The following is an 18192-nucleotide window of genomic DNA, read 5'->3' as shown; positions in this document are numbered from 1 at the left end:
CAAGTGTTACACATTACCTTGACAGGTGTTTCACATTACCTTGCCAAGCATAGAGGGATACACCTTGGCTGTTGATCTGGTTACATCAAAATAGCGAGATATTGTCTTCTGCAAAAAATGTACCAAAAATGTTGCAAAATTAGATGAATATTTATGAAGCTATGATTATTTCTTTGGAACTTTTTGGTACCGATAATCCCATTAAATCATAGGCATAATATATAGCATATACAGATAAGTACTGTGAACAATGCATTACATCCCTGCCCTGTGTTTCATGTACAAATGAGTACTGTGTACAATGCATTACATCCCTGCCCTGTGTCTCATGTACAAATGAGTACTGTGTACAATGCATTACATCCCTGCCCTGTGTCTCACGTACAAATGAGTACTGTGAACAATGCATTAGATCCCTGCCCTGTGTCTTATGTACAGATGAGTACTGTGTATAATGTATTACAACCCTGCCCTGTGTCTCATGTACAAATGAGTAATGTGAACAAAGCATTGTATCCCTGCCCTTTGTCTCATGTACAAATGAGTGCTGTGTAAAAGCATTATACATGGTTCCCACGCTTTTCTAAATATAAATTTCCAGGTCTTTTCCAGGTTTTTTCCAGGATGAAATTAATTTTTTCAAGGTTAACATATGACCATTAATGAAAGGTATTAAAGAACATTTTGATTATAAGACATGCATTTTCCAAATCTGAAGATGTTTCTCTTTCAAGACTCCAAAACATATATGTCAGAAAAGATGATCATGTACAAAACCACAAAATGAGTCACATGAAACAAATTTGACTATATTCCCATAAATTGGCATTTAAAGCCATTTCAATGTACAGAATACAAATTCTAACTTTACTTTGCTGACCTGCATTCTGTTTCTACATGGAAACAACATAATAAGCATAAATTATTTTGTTTCCTTTCAAATTTTTAATTCCAAAGAATTTTAGAGCAATATGTGTGCATGTTATACAAAGTAAACATTTCCTATCACAGTACGAAAAAAAAACAATAAATGCAAAGTTTTAGAATCTTATCTTGTTACGAAAAAAGTTTAACCCTGAAATTATGTGTGCCAATAAAATCTCAAACAAGATTTTTCAGCCAACCAAAACTCCTTAAGACGATTTGTTTAAAAAATTCCATCATTTAAAGACATTTACAAAAGGGTTGATTTCAATTTTAACAAAAGACCTTCAAAATTATATATTATTGGATAAACAAGGCCTGAATTTTCTGTAAAAGCAACTTGACTTCTTGTAGTTCAATAAACCAGTTCCCAAACCTGTATTGATACATGGGCTCTTATTGTTTCTTAATATACAAAAAAGGGATGACAATTTCCCATTTCTCCCACATTCCATTTAAGATCTGAAACCAATGTTTTAAGCTACATGTACCTGTGTATTAGTTTCACACCAAAGTTCAGTTCAGAGCAATTACATATAAATAATTTGGAATCTGCCGCCACCATAAGATAGCTTACCAGTGGGCCTAGCAAATTTAAATAGGTAATATCGACTTTTACCTGCATGAAATTGATAGGAAAATTATTTATTTTCTCAAAAATGGCAAGTATTATAATCATTATGTCTTTATTCCACTGACAGACTAGACGAAACTCAGCATAAGTGAAACCTGACCTGGTACACGCCATTTGCGTTAATAGTCACATTACTTCACAAATCTCAAACAATGACATCGGAAGTCCAAGTCACGTGATATCAACAACAAACTCCTTTTTAATGTTGTTGTACAAAATTCCAATTATATTAAATGAAAGTCTGATACCTTTTGTAAAAACCAGAAAGAACATACAATTCTCAACATATTTATTTCGAAAATAACTACAAGAAACTTGGCCAGTCTGATTCATCAAGCATAGTAGTCTGGTTCCTGCTTCATATACTCCCTATGTGAGAGAGCACATGTCAATATGGTAGTCACGTGATACAACAAAACTCCGAAGTTGGTCTCGGAATACATATAGAGAATTTTGTGCTTTTTCATTTTTGTATTTTTATTACAACCAGTATACGACTTTCATTTAATATTTTTTTCTACATTATTTAAAAATGAAAATTGTGAGACTGTGTGGTTGTGCGACATGCTATCGAAATAGCTAGTACAAGCTCAAATTTCATCAACACATTAGTTTCATCGTCTTTCAGCAGATTAAAGTCATAAAGATTTTAATACTCTCCCGATTTCTGAGAAAATAAATAATTTTCATATCGATTTCATGCAGGTATAACTCGATCTAACAACGTTTAAGTTTGCTAGCCCATCCTCTAAGCGGCTTTGCTTTAACGCCACCATGTTGGCCTCTTGTGATGCCAGACTGGTTTTCATACCTTCCATATATATAAAAATACGGATATCGAGCTGTCTGTTAAACAAAAAGTCTACTAGATGAATCTAATCCACTGAGCATTTGGATTGTCTCAACAAATATATTTATGGCAAGCATCCAAATGATCCATACTGCAACCTCCTAATATTCTGGTTAGAACTTGATAAATTTAATTCACGATCAGTTCAGTTATGACTCTATTAACATAACTGTTTCGGGCATCACGTTGTGGAGGAAAATTCCCAGGATTTTCCTGACTTTCATTAATATTTGCAAAATTCAAGGACTTTTCATAGTCGGGAAACAAATTATCATTTCTCCCAACTCTTTCCCGATTTCCCAGTAGCATGGGAACCCTGATTATATCACTGACCTATGTCTGATGTACAAATAAGTAAAATGAACAACACATAATATACCTGCCCTGTGTCTCAGAGTTCTGTAGGTGGAACTGAACTGCAGTAGCTCAGTTGGTAGAGTGTTGGTTTCTTAATCCAAGGGTCATGGGTTTGATAATTGTCCAATCCAGCTAGCATTGGCTGCCTTGGTCTGTACATGAGGAAAGGCACTTAGCACCATTTCCTTTGCAATATAGCCAATAATGTGTTAAAAGTGCGATTAAAAACAACAACTCAGTACTGTAACAGATCATCACGGTCAGTATTATACCACAGGCCTTGCTTGGACATGCTGGGGTACTGGGGTCTGCCGCAGCATGTGGGGATATCTTATGTCTTTTTTGGAGAAACTTGATGAATGGAGAAGTAGAAAGTCCCTGAAAGCAAGCATCCATGATATCATTTCCTGTAAAAGACTCCACATTTACAACTATTACCAGCATCTGGAGTATATACTCAGAATGCAGCATTATCCTTCAATTCATGCTGGCCAAACATAACTGTTGGCATAGGCCTCATATACATGACCTTAGATGGGGGTTGTGTATTTGGTTTTTTGGTACATGATAGGCTATACAGGGCAGCCAGTACATTTGGTACAGGAAGAACCTGAGAAGAACAATTGACTCATGGGAAGGTACTGGCAATCCTTCTCACATACCCACTTTGGTTCAGCCAAGATTCAAAGTCATGGGCACAAGGTGAGATATGACAGTGATCTGCAAAATCAAGCACTATAGATCACTTGGCAACCCATGGCAACCCTTATGGTGGGGTGGTCGTAGCAGGGTTTAAACAATATTCCTATGCCATGTATATTGATATGTATTGCAATACACAACATATAATTCAATATGATACATACTGATACATGTAAAGAATAAAGAGGCTGTTGATACATAAAAGTTACATTTTATTGGTTGAATATAATTTGTAATCAATTCCCTACCTTTATTATCAGTGTGTGTACAATGGCAGTAAACTATTAATACACTGATACATAAGTGAATCATTTCACCCCTTGGGTAAGAGGCCATTATGATATCTCCTACTACACTTGTTACAGACATCAAAGGATGAAGGTTCTTGACATTGCTTTCTATTGACTTTGACTTCAATGACATCTTCTACAATTTCTGTGCAGAAAAGAGGTCATTATTCCCCCCTGACCACTCAGTATGGACACTGCATGCTGAAGTTCATGAACACTTAGTGTTAGTGAGTTATACTGTCATGTGTATCATCACCAACTTTAAATTTCTTGCACTTTTGAACATTTGGGTCTCAATTTTTAAATGAAATGACAAGAATGACAAAAGTAATTGAAAATAACAACCTGTACATATTCACATATCACATTAACAGACTCATTACTAAACAATCAAAGAAAACGTAAAGCATTAGACTATGTTGGTGTACAAGGTCAGAAAAGTAAAATCCACCAAATGCGAAAAAAATTCACATAATTGCTAATCTAAATACAAAACTAAGGATGACAGCATGTAGCAAATACATTAATAAGGAAAACTATACTAATTAATAATAAATACTATACTAATTAATAATCAATACTGTACAAATTAGTAATCAATACTATACTGATTAGTAATCAATACTATACTAATTTATAATCAATACTATACTAATTTACTAGACAGATGGGTAGAATTCAAGCTGATTTTGTTGTGTATCAAGATGAAATGTGTGCCGATGTTGATCATACCACATCAAAAGCTTACAGTGGTAAACATCTGGTTGAAGGACAACCACTTAATGGTGGCAAGTGGAGGTAAGAATTTATTGCCTCTGTTTACATTATGTAGACAGGAAAGATGAAATTATTAGTCTTTCTGGAAGGGCAGCATACAAGAGATTATGGAGTTTTTATGGAACATTAATGTGATCTTATAGAATGTATTCAATGGAGAATTATGGGTTAGTTTAAAAATATCTTACATCTAATTTTTTTAATATTCTTTAGTAAAGGCAGCCATATTGGATGTCAAACCATCATCATTTGTCAAACTTCAATGTCCCCTTATGTCAGGATGCTTTCCGTGAACATTAGTTAAGTTCTATTGACTGGCTTTTGAAAAGTTGTTTTTAATTTTTTGTTTCTTCTTTTTCAATGGCCATATTGAATTGTGGATTATCCTCTTTGTGCAAAATTTAAAAGTCCTTAATGCCATATTCCTTTCAGTCAAATTCTGTTTATCAGTTTTTAAGAAGAAATCATTTTAAGTTTTAATGCTTAAGTATATCAATGAGGTTCAATCTCATGGCAGAATAGCATCACTGTACACATTTCTTTACAAGACACTTTTGCTAAACTTTGGAAAAAATCTGTAAAGCAGTTTTTAGGAAGTTGCACATGGGTTTTTCTTTTTTTGTTTGTTTTTTCTTTAACAGCAGCCATATTGCGAGTTGATCAGCATCATCTGCATGGTCCTTCTGTCAAATTTGGTCAAACATGTTTTCCCATTTTCAGTAACATCATCCATATCTTAAGATGGATCTGTATCATTTGTGTAGTTTTAACGGTCTTAATGCCGGAATGCTTTGGGTTGAATTTGGTCAAATTTTGTTCAGCAATTTTTAGAAGACCAAAACCATTTATGCAAATATGTTAGATCTTGATGACAGTTTTTTTTGAAAATCTGGTTGAACTTGGGTTTTAAGAAGGTGAAAATAGCTGTTGCAAAATGAGCAGATTTGGTGTTATTGTTTTGGCTCTTTATAGCACATGAACACTTTGAAGGTTGAATTATAACAAGACAAATATGGTAAAATGACCTGCTGAAGTACATATCATGGGAGCTGATCCAGGCTGATCTGTTGGTGGGAATTAAACCCACACCCTTTAGATCATGAGTCCAATGCTTTAACTGATGTTCCACCATAGTTCCCACAATAACAGATGATGGATAATGGACAAAGGCCGCACCATAATCTCATTCTAGTGAGCTAAAGACCACAGTATGGAATTCACGCTAAAGGAACAGTGAGATCTGGCATTTAAATTCTTACCAAAATATATGCCTCTTGATGGCAGGAATTTATACTGTATAATTGCAAAATATGACATTTGTATAACACATTCCACAGAAAGAATAAGGGCCTGAATGCTTTTCAACCAGTGAGATAAGAGTTATCAAGGTAAAAAGTGGAGCCATTTAGAAAAAATATGGGTCACAATTCTTGTTTACTTAAGAAAAATCAAGTACATTTCATGATAAGAAACCATTGCTGTGGGCTGTTCTGCACCAAAAATTTGATTTCTCTTGTTTGGTAGACCATCCTTCTCTATAATCTGACTTTCAGCACCTGATTCTACATTTTCTCTCACTTCACCAAAAACTGCTTTTGAAAATAGATGCAACAGTGCTTCTGCTCAGGATTTCACATTTCATCTTCTCTTCCTTATCTATACATGATCTTTGACCATGTGACCTTGGGTAATGCCCAAGCTAAATAAAATGAGAGTAACAATACTACATGCCAATAAAAGGGTGCAATAGATTTATTAAACCAGCAATGGTATGCTCAATTCAGTCAGTCCAAAATCAACATCAACACTCTGTTGTCATCTTTTCTATAGGGCACAATAAAGAAAATATTCTTAAACCAATAAATGGAAATGTCCAATCGATGGCAAAATGCAGTCTAAATGGCAAAAAGCACAATGGTGCAGTCTAAATGGCAAAAAGCACAATGGTGCAGTCTAAATGAACACTAGTTGCTCATCATAATTGCAGGAGCAGAACTAAATTTTTTGACCAGGGACTCCCAACTTTTTCAAGGTTGGGAGTCAAGGCCCCTCTATTATAAAACTATAAACAAAATTCTGAGTTTACTTGAAAATCTTACTTAAACTGTTCAAATAAGCCTTGCGATCAGTCAGAATATTTTCATGCAAGATCTGGAGTGGAATCAAATTTTAAGGATGTGGTCTCAAGTCCAACTTTTGAAATCCTAAGAAAGCGATCTCAAGTCCAGCTTTTAAAATCCAAGAGAGAACATTGAATGCTACAAAATAAAAGTATCATATTCATTTTATTAACTGATATGTTTTCCATTTTGACTTGAGTAACAAAATTCAAGTTTGGGCCTTACCGGTGGTGGTAGAGTTCGATATCGCATGTAAAAGAATGCACTGACCAGAAGTATATCTCTCCCCACTACAACACAGGTTAGGGGCACTGAAAAGAAATTAAACTGTTTTAGATATGAATAAGCCTGAAAATAGCCCAAACAATTATGCAAAGATTAACATCTGTTTATAAAACTGATCAAAACATAAGATACATCCAAGTAAAAACAAATAACATCAAAAAGACTGGTAGCAAAGGCCCATATACACACATGGGCGACTACAAATAACATAATAAAGACAGGTAGCAAAATGAGCAAATTATCTGAATATCAGTATTAAAGCCCATATCCCACAAAGGGGCTTACAAATAACATTATATGTTACAGGTAGCAAAGGCCCATATACATGCATTGGGGACTACAAATTTCATTATATGTTACAGGTATTAAGGCCCATATCCCACATGGGGGGATTACAAATAACATGATATGTTACAGGTAGCAAAGGCAAATATACCCAAATGGGGGACTACAAATAACATTATATGTTACAGGTAGCAAAGGCCCATATACACACATGGGGGACTACAAATATCATTATATGTGTCAGGTATTAAGGCCCATATACACACATGGATGACTACAAATAACATAATAAAGACAGGAATCAAAATGAGTAAAGGAATTTGATATGAACAAGGTAGGGATTATTACCAGGTAAAAGCCCAGCCACAGTTAGAGTAAGGTACATCATGCTGATCAGTACTTTATCTGCCAGTGGGTCCAGGGCAGTTCCCAGAGCCGATGTCTGATTCTTGAAATTTCTGGCAATATACCCATCCAGCTGTGAATAACAAATAGTACATAAGTGTGAAAAACAAAAACAACCAGATTAATAATGCATGATTACCCGTTTCATAATTTTTAAGTGTGCAAACATGGTATGAACAACAAAAAAGCTGCAGCGCAATCTTGTACAACATAAGCATGAAATTTTTCAAAGGACTCATCGAGATGTATTTAATTGTCTTTTGGGCCCAACCATTTTTTCAAAGCAATCTGAAAGCTAGAAATTGTATTTTAAAAATTGTCACCCCTACCCTGACAAAAATTAAATGGTCAGTCCTTTATATCATACAAATTAAAAGCCTGCATTGTTACATGGAACTTAAAGACCATAGGAGTATGCAGGAGCATTTGTTACTGAGAAGTGCTTTTGTTCTTTCAAGTGATGTACCTCTCACACCCTACATTTGTATATATTGAGAATTCACTTACAGTAAAATATGCATATTATGGATACATGTAAATGCTTATTTTCTTTCATTTCATACAAGATTATTAGTTATCTACACTAACAGATAGTGTTACGCATCATTTATCTACACTAACAGATAGCGTTACGCATCATTAAACAGCTACACTGTATTTGTATTTCAATATTCCTGCTCATCAGTTGTATTTCACATTACATGTATATTACTTACAGAAGGCAAATGAAACAAAGATATTATGAAAAAGAATGATTAAACTAAATAAGTTTTAAAAAAAAAATTAAACCACCTTTTTGGAGAGGGATAATTTTAATATTTACCTGCTGTCAATCTTCTCCTGGACTTTTCTAGATGTGTTGCTTACCTTTCAGGATGGAAATTATTCTCAACCTTATAAGAAAATTCAATCCTCCCAAGGCAATATATTTGTTGTTTTCTTAGTAACTCAAACAGTGCTGGACTAGAAAAAAGTTGTCCATGTATACTACACAGGATTTCCCACATATGAGTAAGAACTGTCACAATGTGGACACCAAAGTACTCTTTTTTTGTGCATCCAGTCTGGCCTTTTTCTCTTCTGACATACAACTGGAGCTTGTGCATGTAACCATTGTATGGGCTGGCTCATTTCCAGACTTTCATTCCAAATGTGTTTGGCTTTGCTGGCAATTATTGTTTGAAGAATAATCTACCTTATAAGCAATGATCCTTTCATCCACGCTTTGCATTTTATGATCATTATAATTTGCAAGACATGTTTTAGAAACTAAGAATAGATACCTTTCTGTGGCATAATCATTTATGACTCCTTAGCTTTTGACCCTATCACAAGGCCTTCATTAGAGGAATGACTTCTGGACTTTATCACAAGGCCTTCATCAGAGGAATGACCTCTGGACTTTATCACAAGGCCTTCATCAGAGGAATGACTTCTGGACTTTATCACAAGGCCTTCATCAGAGGAATGATTTCTGGACCCTATCACAAGGCCTTCATCAGAGGAATGACTTCTGGACTTTATCACAAGGCCTTCATCAGAAGAATGACTTCTGGACTTTATCACAAGGCCTTCATCAGAAGACCTTCATCAGAGGAATGACTTCAGGACTGGAGTCACATGATCATCTAAATGTTGAGTGTGTGACAAAGCCTTTCCGTACAACACTGGAAGTTCCAATCCTGAATCATGGTTCAACAATGGCTCCCCCTCCATGATTTCAATAGTTTCTTTTATTTTCCTCCTCTGGTTATTGTTCTCTCTACCAAGTACTCTGGGTGCATTTTTTCTCCTCTGGGTATTGTTCTCTCTACTGAGAACTCTCAGTGCACTTTTTCTTGGGATAACATCAAAACAGAGAGAAAAATACTCTTAGCGTAGATTCTGTGAGAAATATTAGATGCATATCACAAATATCTGTGAAAGCTAAGAATCAGTAAACAACCATATCCACCTAGCAATAATGGGGGATGGGAAGGGTTCAAAAGAGTTTCTTCCGTTTGTTTATATGGACTATAGATACATATAAGAAAGACAAATGTTTTCTCCTTGTTCTATTGCTGGATTCAGGAGGTAGAAGATGCTATTCTTAATGTTAATGTGATCAAGGAATATATTAGGAGAAGAAACACAGCATTATTGTTTTTCCTTGAGTAAGCATTGATACTGCAATGTATCAGATGATAGTGGAAATCCTGATCTAAAGAAATCAGATCACTGAAGGGTCCCTGTGTGGTTTCAACACAACCAAAAGGAGAAACTGGCGAGGGCTCAAGTGCAGTCTGCCAAGGGGAACCAGGTCTGCTGACAAGTTCAAACTCCCCAGTAGAGAAAGAAAAAGAATGCTGACAATGTGGTCTTCACTTTCAGCATCAACAACAAGGAAAGGAACATGTCTGTCTCTAAATTAGATTCTTCCCAGTACCAAGAACCTTGAAGAATCAGTCCTTCTGGCTCTGGATGAGTCCCTCACCCTGGCTGAGTCATAACAAAGACTTAGAGCAATGGTACTAACAGCTGCCTCACTTGGTGCTCAGCATTAAGAGCTTAGTGTTAGGACTGGTTTGCCTGCTGTCAGGATAATGTGACTGGGTTGGACATGATGCTACATGTCTGTGGCCTGATGCCCAAATGCTAGACATCACTATAAGCTGCCTCACTGCAGACATCATAGCAATTTGGCTGAATGTTTTTTAAAGCTAAGTTAAAAATCCAAATCACATACATACACACGAGATTTAACTGGCAGAAGAAAATGGAGACCTTACTAGAGAGAAATCCCTAAACTGAAGCCAACAGCCATTTTAGAAAGGACCCAGCCATCAACATATCTCATATTGAGCCTCTGTAAAGGTTTAGCCTGATGACAACAGGTACCAACTGAAGAGATACGCTCTGCAGAAGAGGGAGTGAGACCCAACGGCTGCTCACTCCTGACCTTAGGAATGGGGGAAGGACCCACAAACTTACTTCCTGGTTCACCTCCGGGGGGGGCAGGCTTCAGACGGTTATTACTGTTGCTCTAGTAATAACTTGGAAGTGTCCGAGCAATCCCTGTAAAGATGGATAATGCATGCCTATAAGTTTTTGCCACTGCTTCCAACAAACGATGAAGAGCCATTGCTCAATGAGGCTGCTGGAGAGAGGTCGGTATATGAGACTATAGTTACTAGTGACCTAGCCTTCTGCACTAAGGATTCCAAAGTTTTCACTTGAAAGCAAGCCCAAGTCCCCACATACGAAATGCTCACATAAGCCGATTCATCATCCAAAATGAGCAATTTAGCAGGCTAGGAAAAGATATGAACCTTATAGCTAAAAGCAACCACCTAGGGTTACAGTACAGCGGGAGAGATAGATCATTCCTTACATTCTATAGCAAAGTCATGGTCCATGCTAAACCTATGAAAGAACTCCTAAATTGTAAATAAAAGAGGAAGCAACAAGATATCTGATCAAGAGTTTGCCCCAGAATGTTTTTCCAAACTGGCAAGAATCTGAATCACCAGAACCGAAAGGTTTGGGGCACAGGTCACTGGGCAAGAGGTGGTAAACCCTATTTACCACTTTATTGAAAGATCAACGCTCTTTACTCCTCTGCTGCCTAACCAATGGGTGAGTGGGCTTAGGACCTGAAGGGCAGGGTGCCACATGTGCACGACTTGTTCCGTTCATCCCACTCTCTCCTGGGAGGCAGGACTTTGTGACCTAATTGTCTCTCTGATGAGTGGAAGATTTGGAAAAAAATGATGTACAAGCAGTAACTCATCTCATGGAGGTAACAGACTATCCTTAACTGAGTACTCAGCAAGTGGGTGAGTGTGACTCCACCCACTTAGTGCATTTGGGGGAAGAAGGTACATACCTATCTCTCTATTTTGCCCCAACTTTAAAAGATGATGTGGGTCAATGGTACACAGCAACAAACTCACTACCATGTGACTCTGGCTATATGTAGAAAAAGCAGAAGGGCCCATATCCTGTAGAGATTTAGAGGGAAAATGGGGGATGCCAATCTGAACCTCACCCCTAATCTGGCATCTAAGCCTATTTCAAGTCCCCACCCCCCTGTAGGGTGAAATGACAGTTGGGGGATGGGTGCTCTGCCCAATCCCTATCCCTTCACCAGTAGGGCTCCAAATGACTGGTGCTCAGTGACTGGAGAAACAGGCCTTTTCTGACAACTCAGATCTGAAGGAAGACACCGATTTCCCCAGCTCTGATAAACTTAGATCTGAGCCTCCCTCCATACTGGAAGGCTTCATCCCATCACCGATAATGGGATCTCTGGACTGAAAGGGAGTTGCTCCCCCCTTTTATGAGAAGGGTGTGTGCGCACAACTCATTTTCAGCCAACATCAAGCTGTCGGTGAGTGAAAAAGAGGCTATGCAACTTGCTCTCTGCCCTTCTGAATGAAAAAGGGTGCTGCTCCTACCAGAGGGAAGATTATGGCTCACTCTCTATCTTAGTGGAAAAGAGATGGTGCTGATCCTACACTGTAGGATTAAAGTATAACATAAAAAAGGCTGTATTGTTTTGCACTTTCTGCACTGGTTATTTGCAGGAATATGAAGGTGTGTGGGGTACTTAATTTATTGACAGCTGTAAAATCTTTCTTAAATCATCCATGGAATCATACTAATGATGGTGCTTCTGTTTAATTTTAGCAGGATCATGAAGAGTTTTATTATGGTTATTGAAAAGAAATCCCAATACAAAGCCTGTACCCTTATTGCCAATACAAAGCCTGTACCCTTATTGGCCAATACAAAACCTGTACCCTTATTACAAATACAAAGCCTGTACCTTTATTGGCCAATACAAAGCCTGTACCCTTACTGGCCAATACAAAGCCTGTACCCTTATTGGCCAATACAAAGCCTGTACCCTTATTGGCCAACACAAAGCCTGTACCCTTACTGGACAATATCAAAGCCTGTACCCTTATTGGCCAATACAGATCAGGCCTCATATTAAGTGTTGTGTGTGATTTGGATTTTTAATGTAGCTTTAACAATTTTTCAGTCATATCGCTATGATGTCTGCAATGTGGCAGTTTATAGTGATGTCTAGCACTGGGGCATCATGCCACAGACATGTAGCATGATGTCCAACCCCAGTCACATTATCCTAACACCAGGCCGACCAGTCCTAACACTAACCTCTTGACGCTGAGCGCCAAGCGATGCAGCTGTTAGTACCATTTTTGTAAGTCTTTGGTATGACTCGGCTGGGGATCGAACCCACGACCTCTCGCATCCGAGGCAGACGCTCTAACCACTAGGCCACCGGAGCGGTGTGGCCTCATATTGAAGCATACAGCTTGTGGTACACTCATCTAATTCCCTTACTTGTGTACAATACAGAGTGAATCTGCTTATGTTAACACCACAGCATGTAATACACAATCATGAATAGGAACAGTTTGCCACTGAATAAATATTTTTCTTCCTACTTTCAACCGATCTGGTCAGAAAACACCTTCAGAGTAGGCTAGGATAAACATACTATAGAAGATTATGTGGTCATAAAAACAAAATATTTAACGCATGTTAGCAAAGCATAAGAAGTAAGTTACAGTCAATATCTCTGTCTGTTTAGATGTAGTACTAACAAAGATGCATCTAATCATAAAGTTTCAAGGTCGGAAAATAAATGAGACCCAATAAGTGAATTTTAAACAAACAATTTCAGCAAATCAATAAACCATTAAATATAGATCGTAAGCTTGATACACTTAAAATTCAGTTCACTTTTTGTTTAGTACTAACAGATATGTATAATTTCATCTAGTTTAATAATAATTCAAGCATGACCATTAAAAGCCCACAATTTAACCAAAGTCAGTGAGGCATGAAATATGGGCTACAGTGACTTACTTTTAAGATGAGGTTATCGTAATCATTACGATGCATTTTCAAGGCATAACAGTATTTATACAGCATGCAAGAAACCCTAGCTACATCAAACATGGCTACCATGAATGGAACATAACATGCCTGCATGTGTTTACTACTTCCATGTGTAGACAACTGATTTTTTTTTTAACAGACACTATTTTTCAACTTTCAGTCACACGCCATGACCTCTGACATTTTGACCCCAAATGCAACATGCTTCTCCCTCCTTATCCTAAAATCAAGCTGTCCACAGTACAGACAATATATGTGAGGTAATGTTACTTCTTCTTCCAGTCAAAGCAATCTTAACCTTTTGACCCTTAACTCAATAGACTTCTTCCTTACACAAAGCACAGACCATCCACAAAGTCTGACTAAAGTATGTCATTCAGAATTAACATTATTGTGCATAAACCATTATTGTTCTTTTAGTCACAATGACTTTGATCTTTGACCTACTGACTCCAAACATCTATATGGTTCTTTCTTATCTTACATACAAGCCATCCATAAAGTCTGGTAAATGCAGGTGATGAAATACTGAAGTTATTTTTCTTCTTTCAATCACAGTGATCTTGTGTTATGTATATCTATATTATGCATATTATCATTCATGATTAAAGTTAGTAAGGGTTATCTAGTTAATGACAATTTTAAGCAAAAGAAGAAAACAAATTCTGTCTCTGTCAATGTTTTACAGTTATCTGATGCGGCCACAGCAATAACAAATGGGCATTTGTATGGTCCTTCGAAGAAGGTCTTTAGCGGCATCTTCAATAACACATGAACCTTCATCAAAGCAAGCCGATGACCTCTGATCAAAGAAAGTCGGCAACAAACTTAAACAAAAGCATTGTTTCATTTTTTATAGTGACTGGAACATATTTATTTTGCCATGAAAGTTTCCTGTTTGCAACAAAATAGTTCATGCTTATGATCACTACCAATGGCGGTTTAAAACCCAAATTAAAGTTCCAATATTTTGAAACAATAGATATCTGGCCGTCGAGTTAAATGAAGGTGAGACATTTTGCAAGAATGTTAAACTTTTTAATTTGTTCACATGTTTTCATTTCCTTCTTAACAGCCTCATCCCCTTGGTAGCCTCTGGTTGACCAAAATCTAGGCCAATTTAAGTACATGTACATGTAGCATATAAACAATTATACAGCCACTTGCTACTAGGATAATAAATATTAGAGTGAATTGTTTCGGGAAACAGGTTTGTTGACAATGGGATATAGATCAAATGACAACAATCTTTTTTTTTAATTTCAGCTTTAGTTATTTTTTCTAACGGGATTTGACGGATACATAAATTTTCTAACATATGATCAAATACTCGAATTCATGGATTTTTCATATGCATGTATATTATTTAACACACTGTGGAGTGTACTACACAAATATAAGTTGTCAACACACAAGTGTATTTCAGACTAGTTGTCTTCATTTAATCAAAATTTCCATTTTTTTCTCTGCATAAATCCCAGTCACTGATGACAGGTTATCTCTTAAAAAGCTCACTCGTATGCACAATTTCAATTTATTTTCAGCCCCCCCCCCCTTTATCTAAACATCTGCCTATGTCGACAATATTACCTTGGTTCTGAGGATGTTGAGATAAATGGATAGTACCATATTATGAAAATGGCAACTTCATTTAAAAGTTGGCGACAAAATACTGATGTTGGTAATTTTTCGGGAAACAACTTTTTTAAAGCCAGTGCCATCCCTGATCATACTGTAATTACCAGGTCACTTATCCCAGCCAGGATGAGTATCATATTGTAATTACCACATCACTTATCCCAGCCAGTATGAAGATCCCCAGCGCCCACTCAAAGGATCCATTTATTATAAGGTAACCAATAACTGGAGTCACAGCTATCCGCAGTGTTGTCAGTAAGTTGGGAATAGTGCGAACATCTTCTTTGTGGAAGAGTGAAGGCTGACCAACTTCTTTCTGGGAAGGCTTCAATGGAAAGAAAAAGTAAGATGAAAACAGCTTGTGTGTTATACTTGATCTGATGCTAACATTTTATAAGAGTGTTTACAATGGTCACTGCCTTTAAGTTTCTAAAGTGAGATGGGTGTGTAAATATTTAAAACAATTGTTCTGATTTGAAGTATAAAAAGGACATTATCCATTCCTTGTTTTACTTGAAACAAATATATCTTCTGATGAATGAAAGAATAAAACTATCCGAACGGGAAAGAACAATATTGTCCCATAAATTAAATGACCAGTCCATTTCAGTACAGATGCAGTCAGAACTGGACTAGTTCATAGCTGTGTACATGTATATTCAGCCTTGTGACTGGTCCATTACTGTTTAAGTTCTAAACACGTGGTTCACATTTGGGTGTAGACTCTATTTTCTGTTATTCGTTTTTTTTAAAACGAAAGTGGCTGGAATATATTGTTCATATCTGAGGATTACTCTTCATCTTTAAACAGCAGGATCAATTTACAAGTTAGAGAAGTTCAACCAGATCTCAAGTCAGTGTGTAATTTTAAATCAGATCTCTTTGAATAGAGAAAAAGGATAAACTTATTGCAAAAGATGTCAATCATCTTTTTCTAAATGAAAAAATGTACAGTTGTATTAATACAGTTTGCTAGGCACTGCTGTTATGGATATCGGTATTATATATTAATGTATAATACAGTTTTATTTAAGTCATTTGGGTTTATGACATTTATATTTTAATTCTTTACATTCTGTGTCTGGCTTGTGTTATAGAAAAAGGACATGTACGATATGTGTAAAATTTCATCCATAAATCAAGGCTGATTGTCAAGATCATGTCAACAACTATTTTTGTTAAGTATTTAGTATGCCAGGCAATACTCTGAATGGAGGACATGAAAACATCACATGATACTAGGAGTGCATTTGTCTTGTAGAGATATCATGCACGCCTTATTTGTTGATTGGGTCAATAGTTTGAGAAGGTCAGAACATGACTGTCACATTATTTCACAATCAAATGATTTAAATGTTAGGTTTTGTTGATTTAATGTGCACATAGAAACTATATAAGAGAATTAAAGCACCACATTAGTATTCTTCAGCTTATAGCCAGTTTTTTAAGAGTCATGAGCGGAAATTGTGATTTATGTATAATATGTTCATTGAGCTAGCATAATGAAAACATTTATTCTAAAACAGACAGCACCTGTAGAGGTATGTGAAATTACTCAAGGACTTGAATATTTAAATAATTCTGTTGGGTTATGTGAAACATTCAAGAACTTTTGTGATATTCAACTTCTGTAGAATTTACCTTGAAGTAAAAAGTTTTGGACTTAGAGCTGTGATTCTTGAGTGGTGTAAATTTCGCATATTAGAAAAAAAGCATCTTCATTCAGAATAACTTTGGATAGTTTCTGGATTAATGTGATTGTACCAGCTAGACTTGAATTTTAGGGAGAAGTGTGACATTTTCTTTTGGACAAAACAGATAGAAGGGAGAACTAAACAGGGAGAAGTGGAAGCAAAAGCAAGATATGCAATATATATATATATATATATATATATATATATACACACACACACACATACATACACATGTGTATGTAGGTGTGATTTCATTGTTTTTGAATTATGACATCTATTTCTCATTATGCATATGTACATTTGACATTGGTTTTAAGCAACATTTTATGACAAGTAGAAACATTCTGAGCTGTATGTACATTAAAAACTCATTTATTATCATAATCATATGCAGTGTATTTTGGCCACATGACTTAAAAACACTGTAGAAGCTATACATCTGCAATGAATTTTAACTGACAGAAGTAACTAGATTACAGTACTGTAATTTCAAGTTAGTAAAATTGCTTAATCAACTACCCTAAAATAAGAATTGTTTTTCATTATATGAAAATTCAATTTAAAATGAAAGTTGAAAATTTGCTATATTGTTATAATGTCTGCAGTGTGGCAGTTTATAGTGATGTCTAAGACATGGGTATCATGCTGCAAACATGTAGTATCATGTCCCACCCAGTCACATTATCCTGACACCAGCAGACCAGCCCTAACATTAACCTCTCAATGCTGAGCACCTAAAGAGGCAGCTGTTAGTAACATTTTTATTAGTCTTTGGTATGACTTGGCTGGGGTTCATACCCATGACCTACCAAATCCTGGCGGATACTGTAACCACTAGGACATCGAATTGGTCCAACCAACATGTGATTGCATCTATTTTAAGAAAGAAGGGCTTTCTTATGTAACCACTCACGTTCTAGCTTTGTTACATCAGTCCACTGACAGGATTGTAAATTTATGGTTTTATTATTTGTCTACATTTATTTAGTAACATCAGGCACTGGTTAAATTGCTTCACTGCTTTATATCCATATTTTCAGAAAAATGATTGAAATTTTGTTTGACCTTCCATAGCTTCTCAAATTCCAAAACATAGCATTGCCCCATACGTTGGGACCTACATAATTGCATTTTTATGCTAAATCTTGAAATACATAATATTTAGACTTTGCTTTATATGAGCTGAATATTTTCCTTAATATATTTGCCCAAATGTTTACGAAAACAGACACACTAACAGAATGGTACTTCCCAGATACAGCAATGTGTGCCATTATTTCCCACCTGTTAGGTGTGGGTGTGTGTATGTGATTAGGAT

General features: G+C 36.2%; 1 protein-coding gene across 1 annotated transcript in view; it reads right to left on the bottom strand.

Moving 5' to 3' along the window:
* LOC149808427 (cardiolipin synthase (CMP-forming)-like) overlaps positions 1-18192 on the bottom strand; it is a 29688-nt gene that overhangs the window by 8115 nt on the left and 3381 nt on the right. Inside the window, exons 2-5 of the mRNA XM_089977062.1 lie at positions 15329-15505; positions 7573-7702; positions 6880-6965; positions 40-108 (exon numbers count right to left, since the gene is read on the bottom strand). Of these exons, the coding sequence (XP_089833188.1) occupies positions 40-108; positions 6880-6965; positions 7573-7702; positions 15329-15505 (462 nt within the window). The remainder of the gene's footprint in view (positions 1-39; positions 109-6879; positions 6966-7572; positions 7703-15328; positions 15506-18192) is intronic.

Source organism: Sinohyriopsis cumingii, chromosome 1 (assembly GCF_028554795.1).
Source record: "Sinohyriopsis cumingii isolate HCF-2022 chromosome 1, ASM2855479v2, whole genome shotgun sequence".
Taxonomy (NCBI): domain Eukaryota; kingdom Metazoa; phylum Mollusca; class Bivalvia; order Unionida; family Unionidae; genus Sinohyriopsis; species Sinohyriopsis cumingii.
The sequence above is the reverse complement of the archived record's forward strand: the minus strand, read 5'-3'. Positions and strand labels throughout refer to the sequence as shown.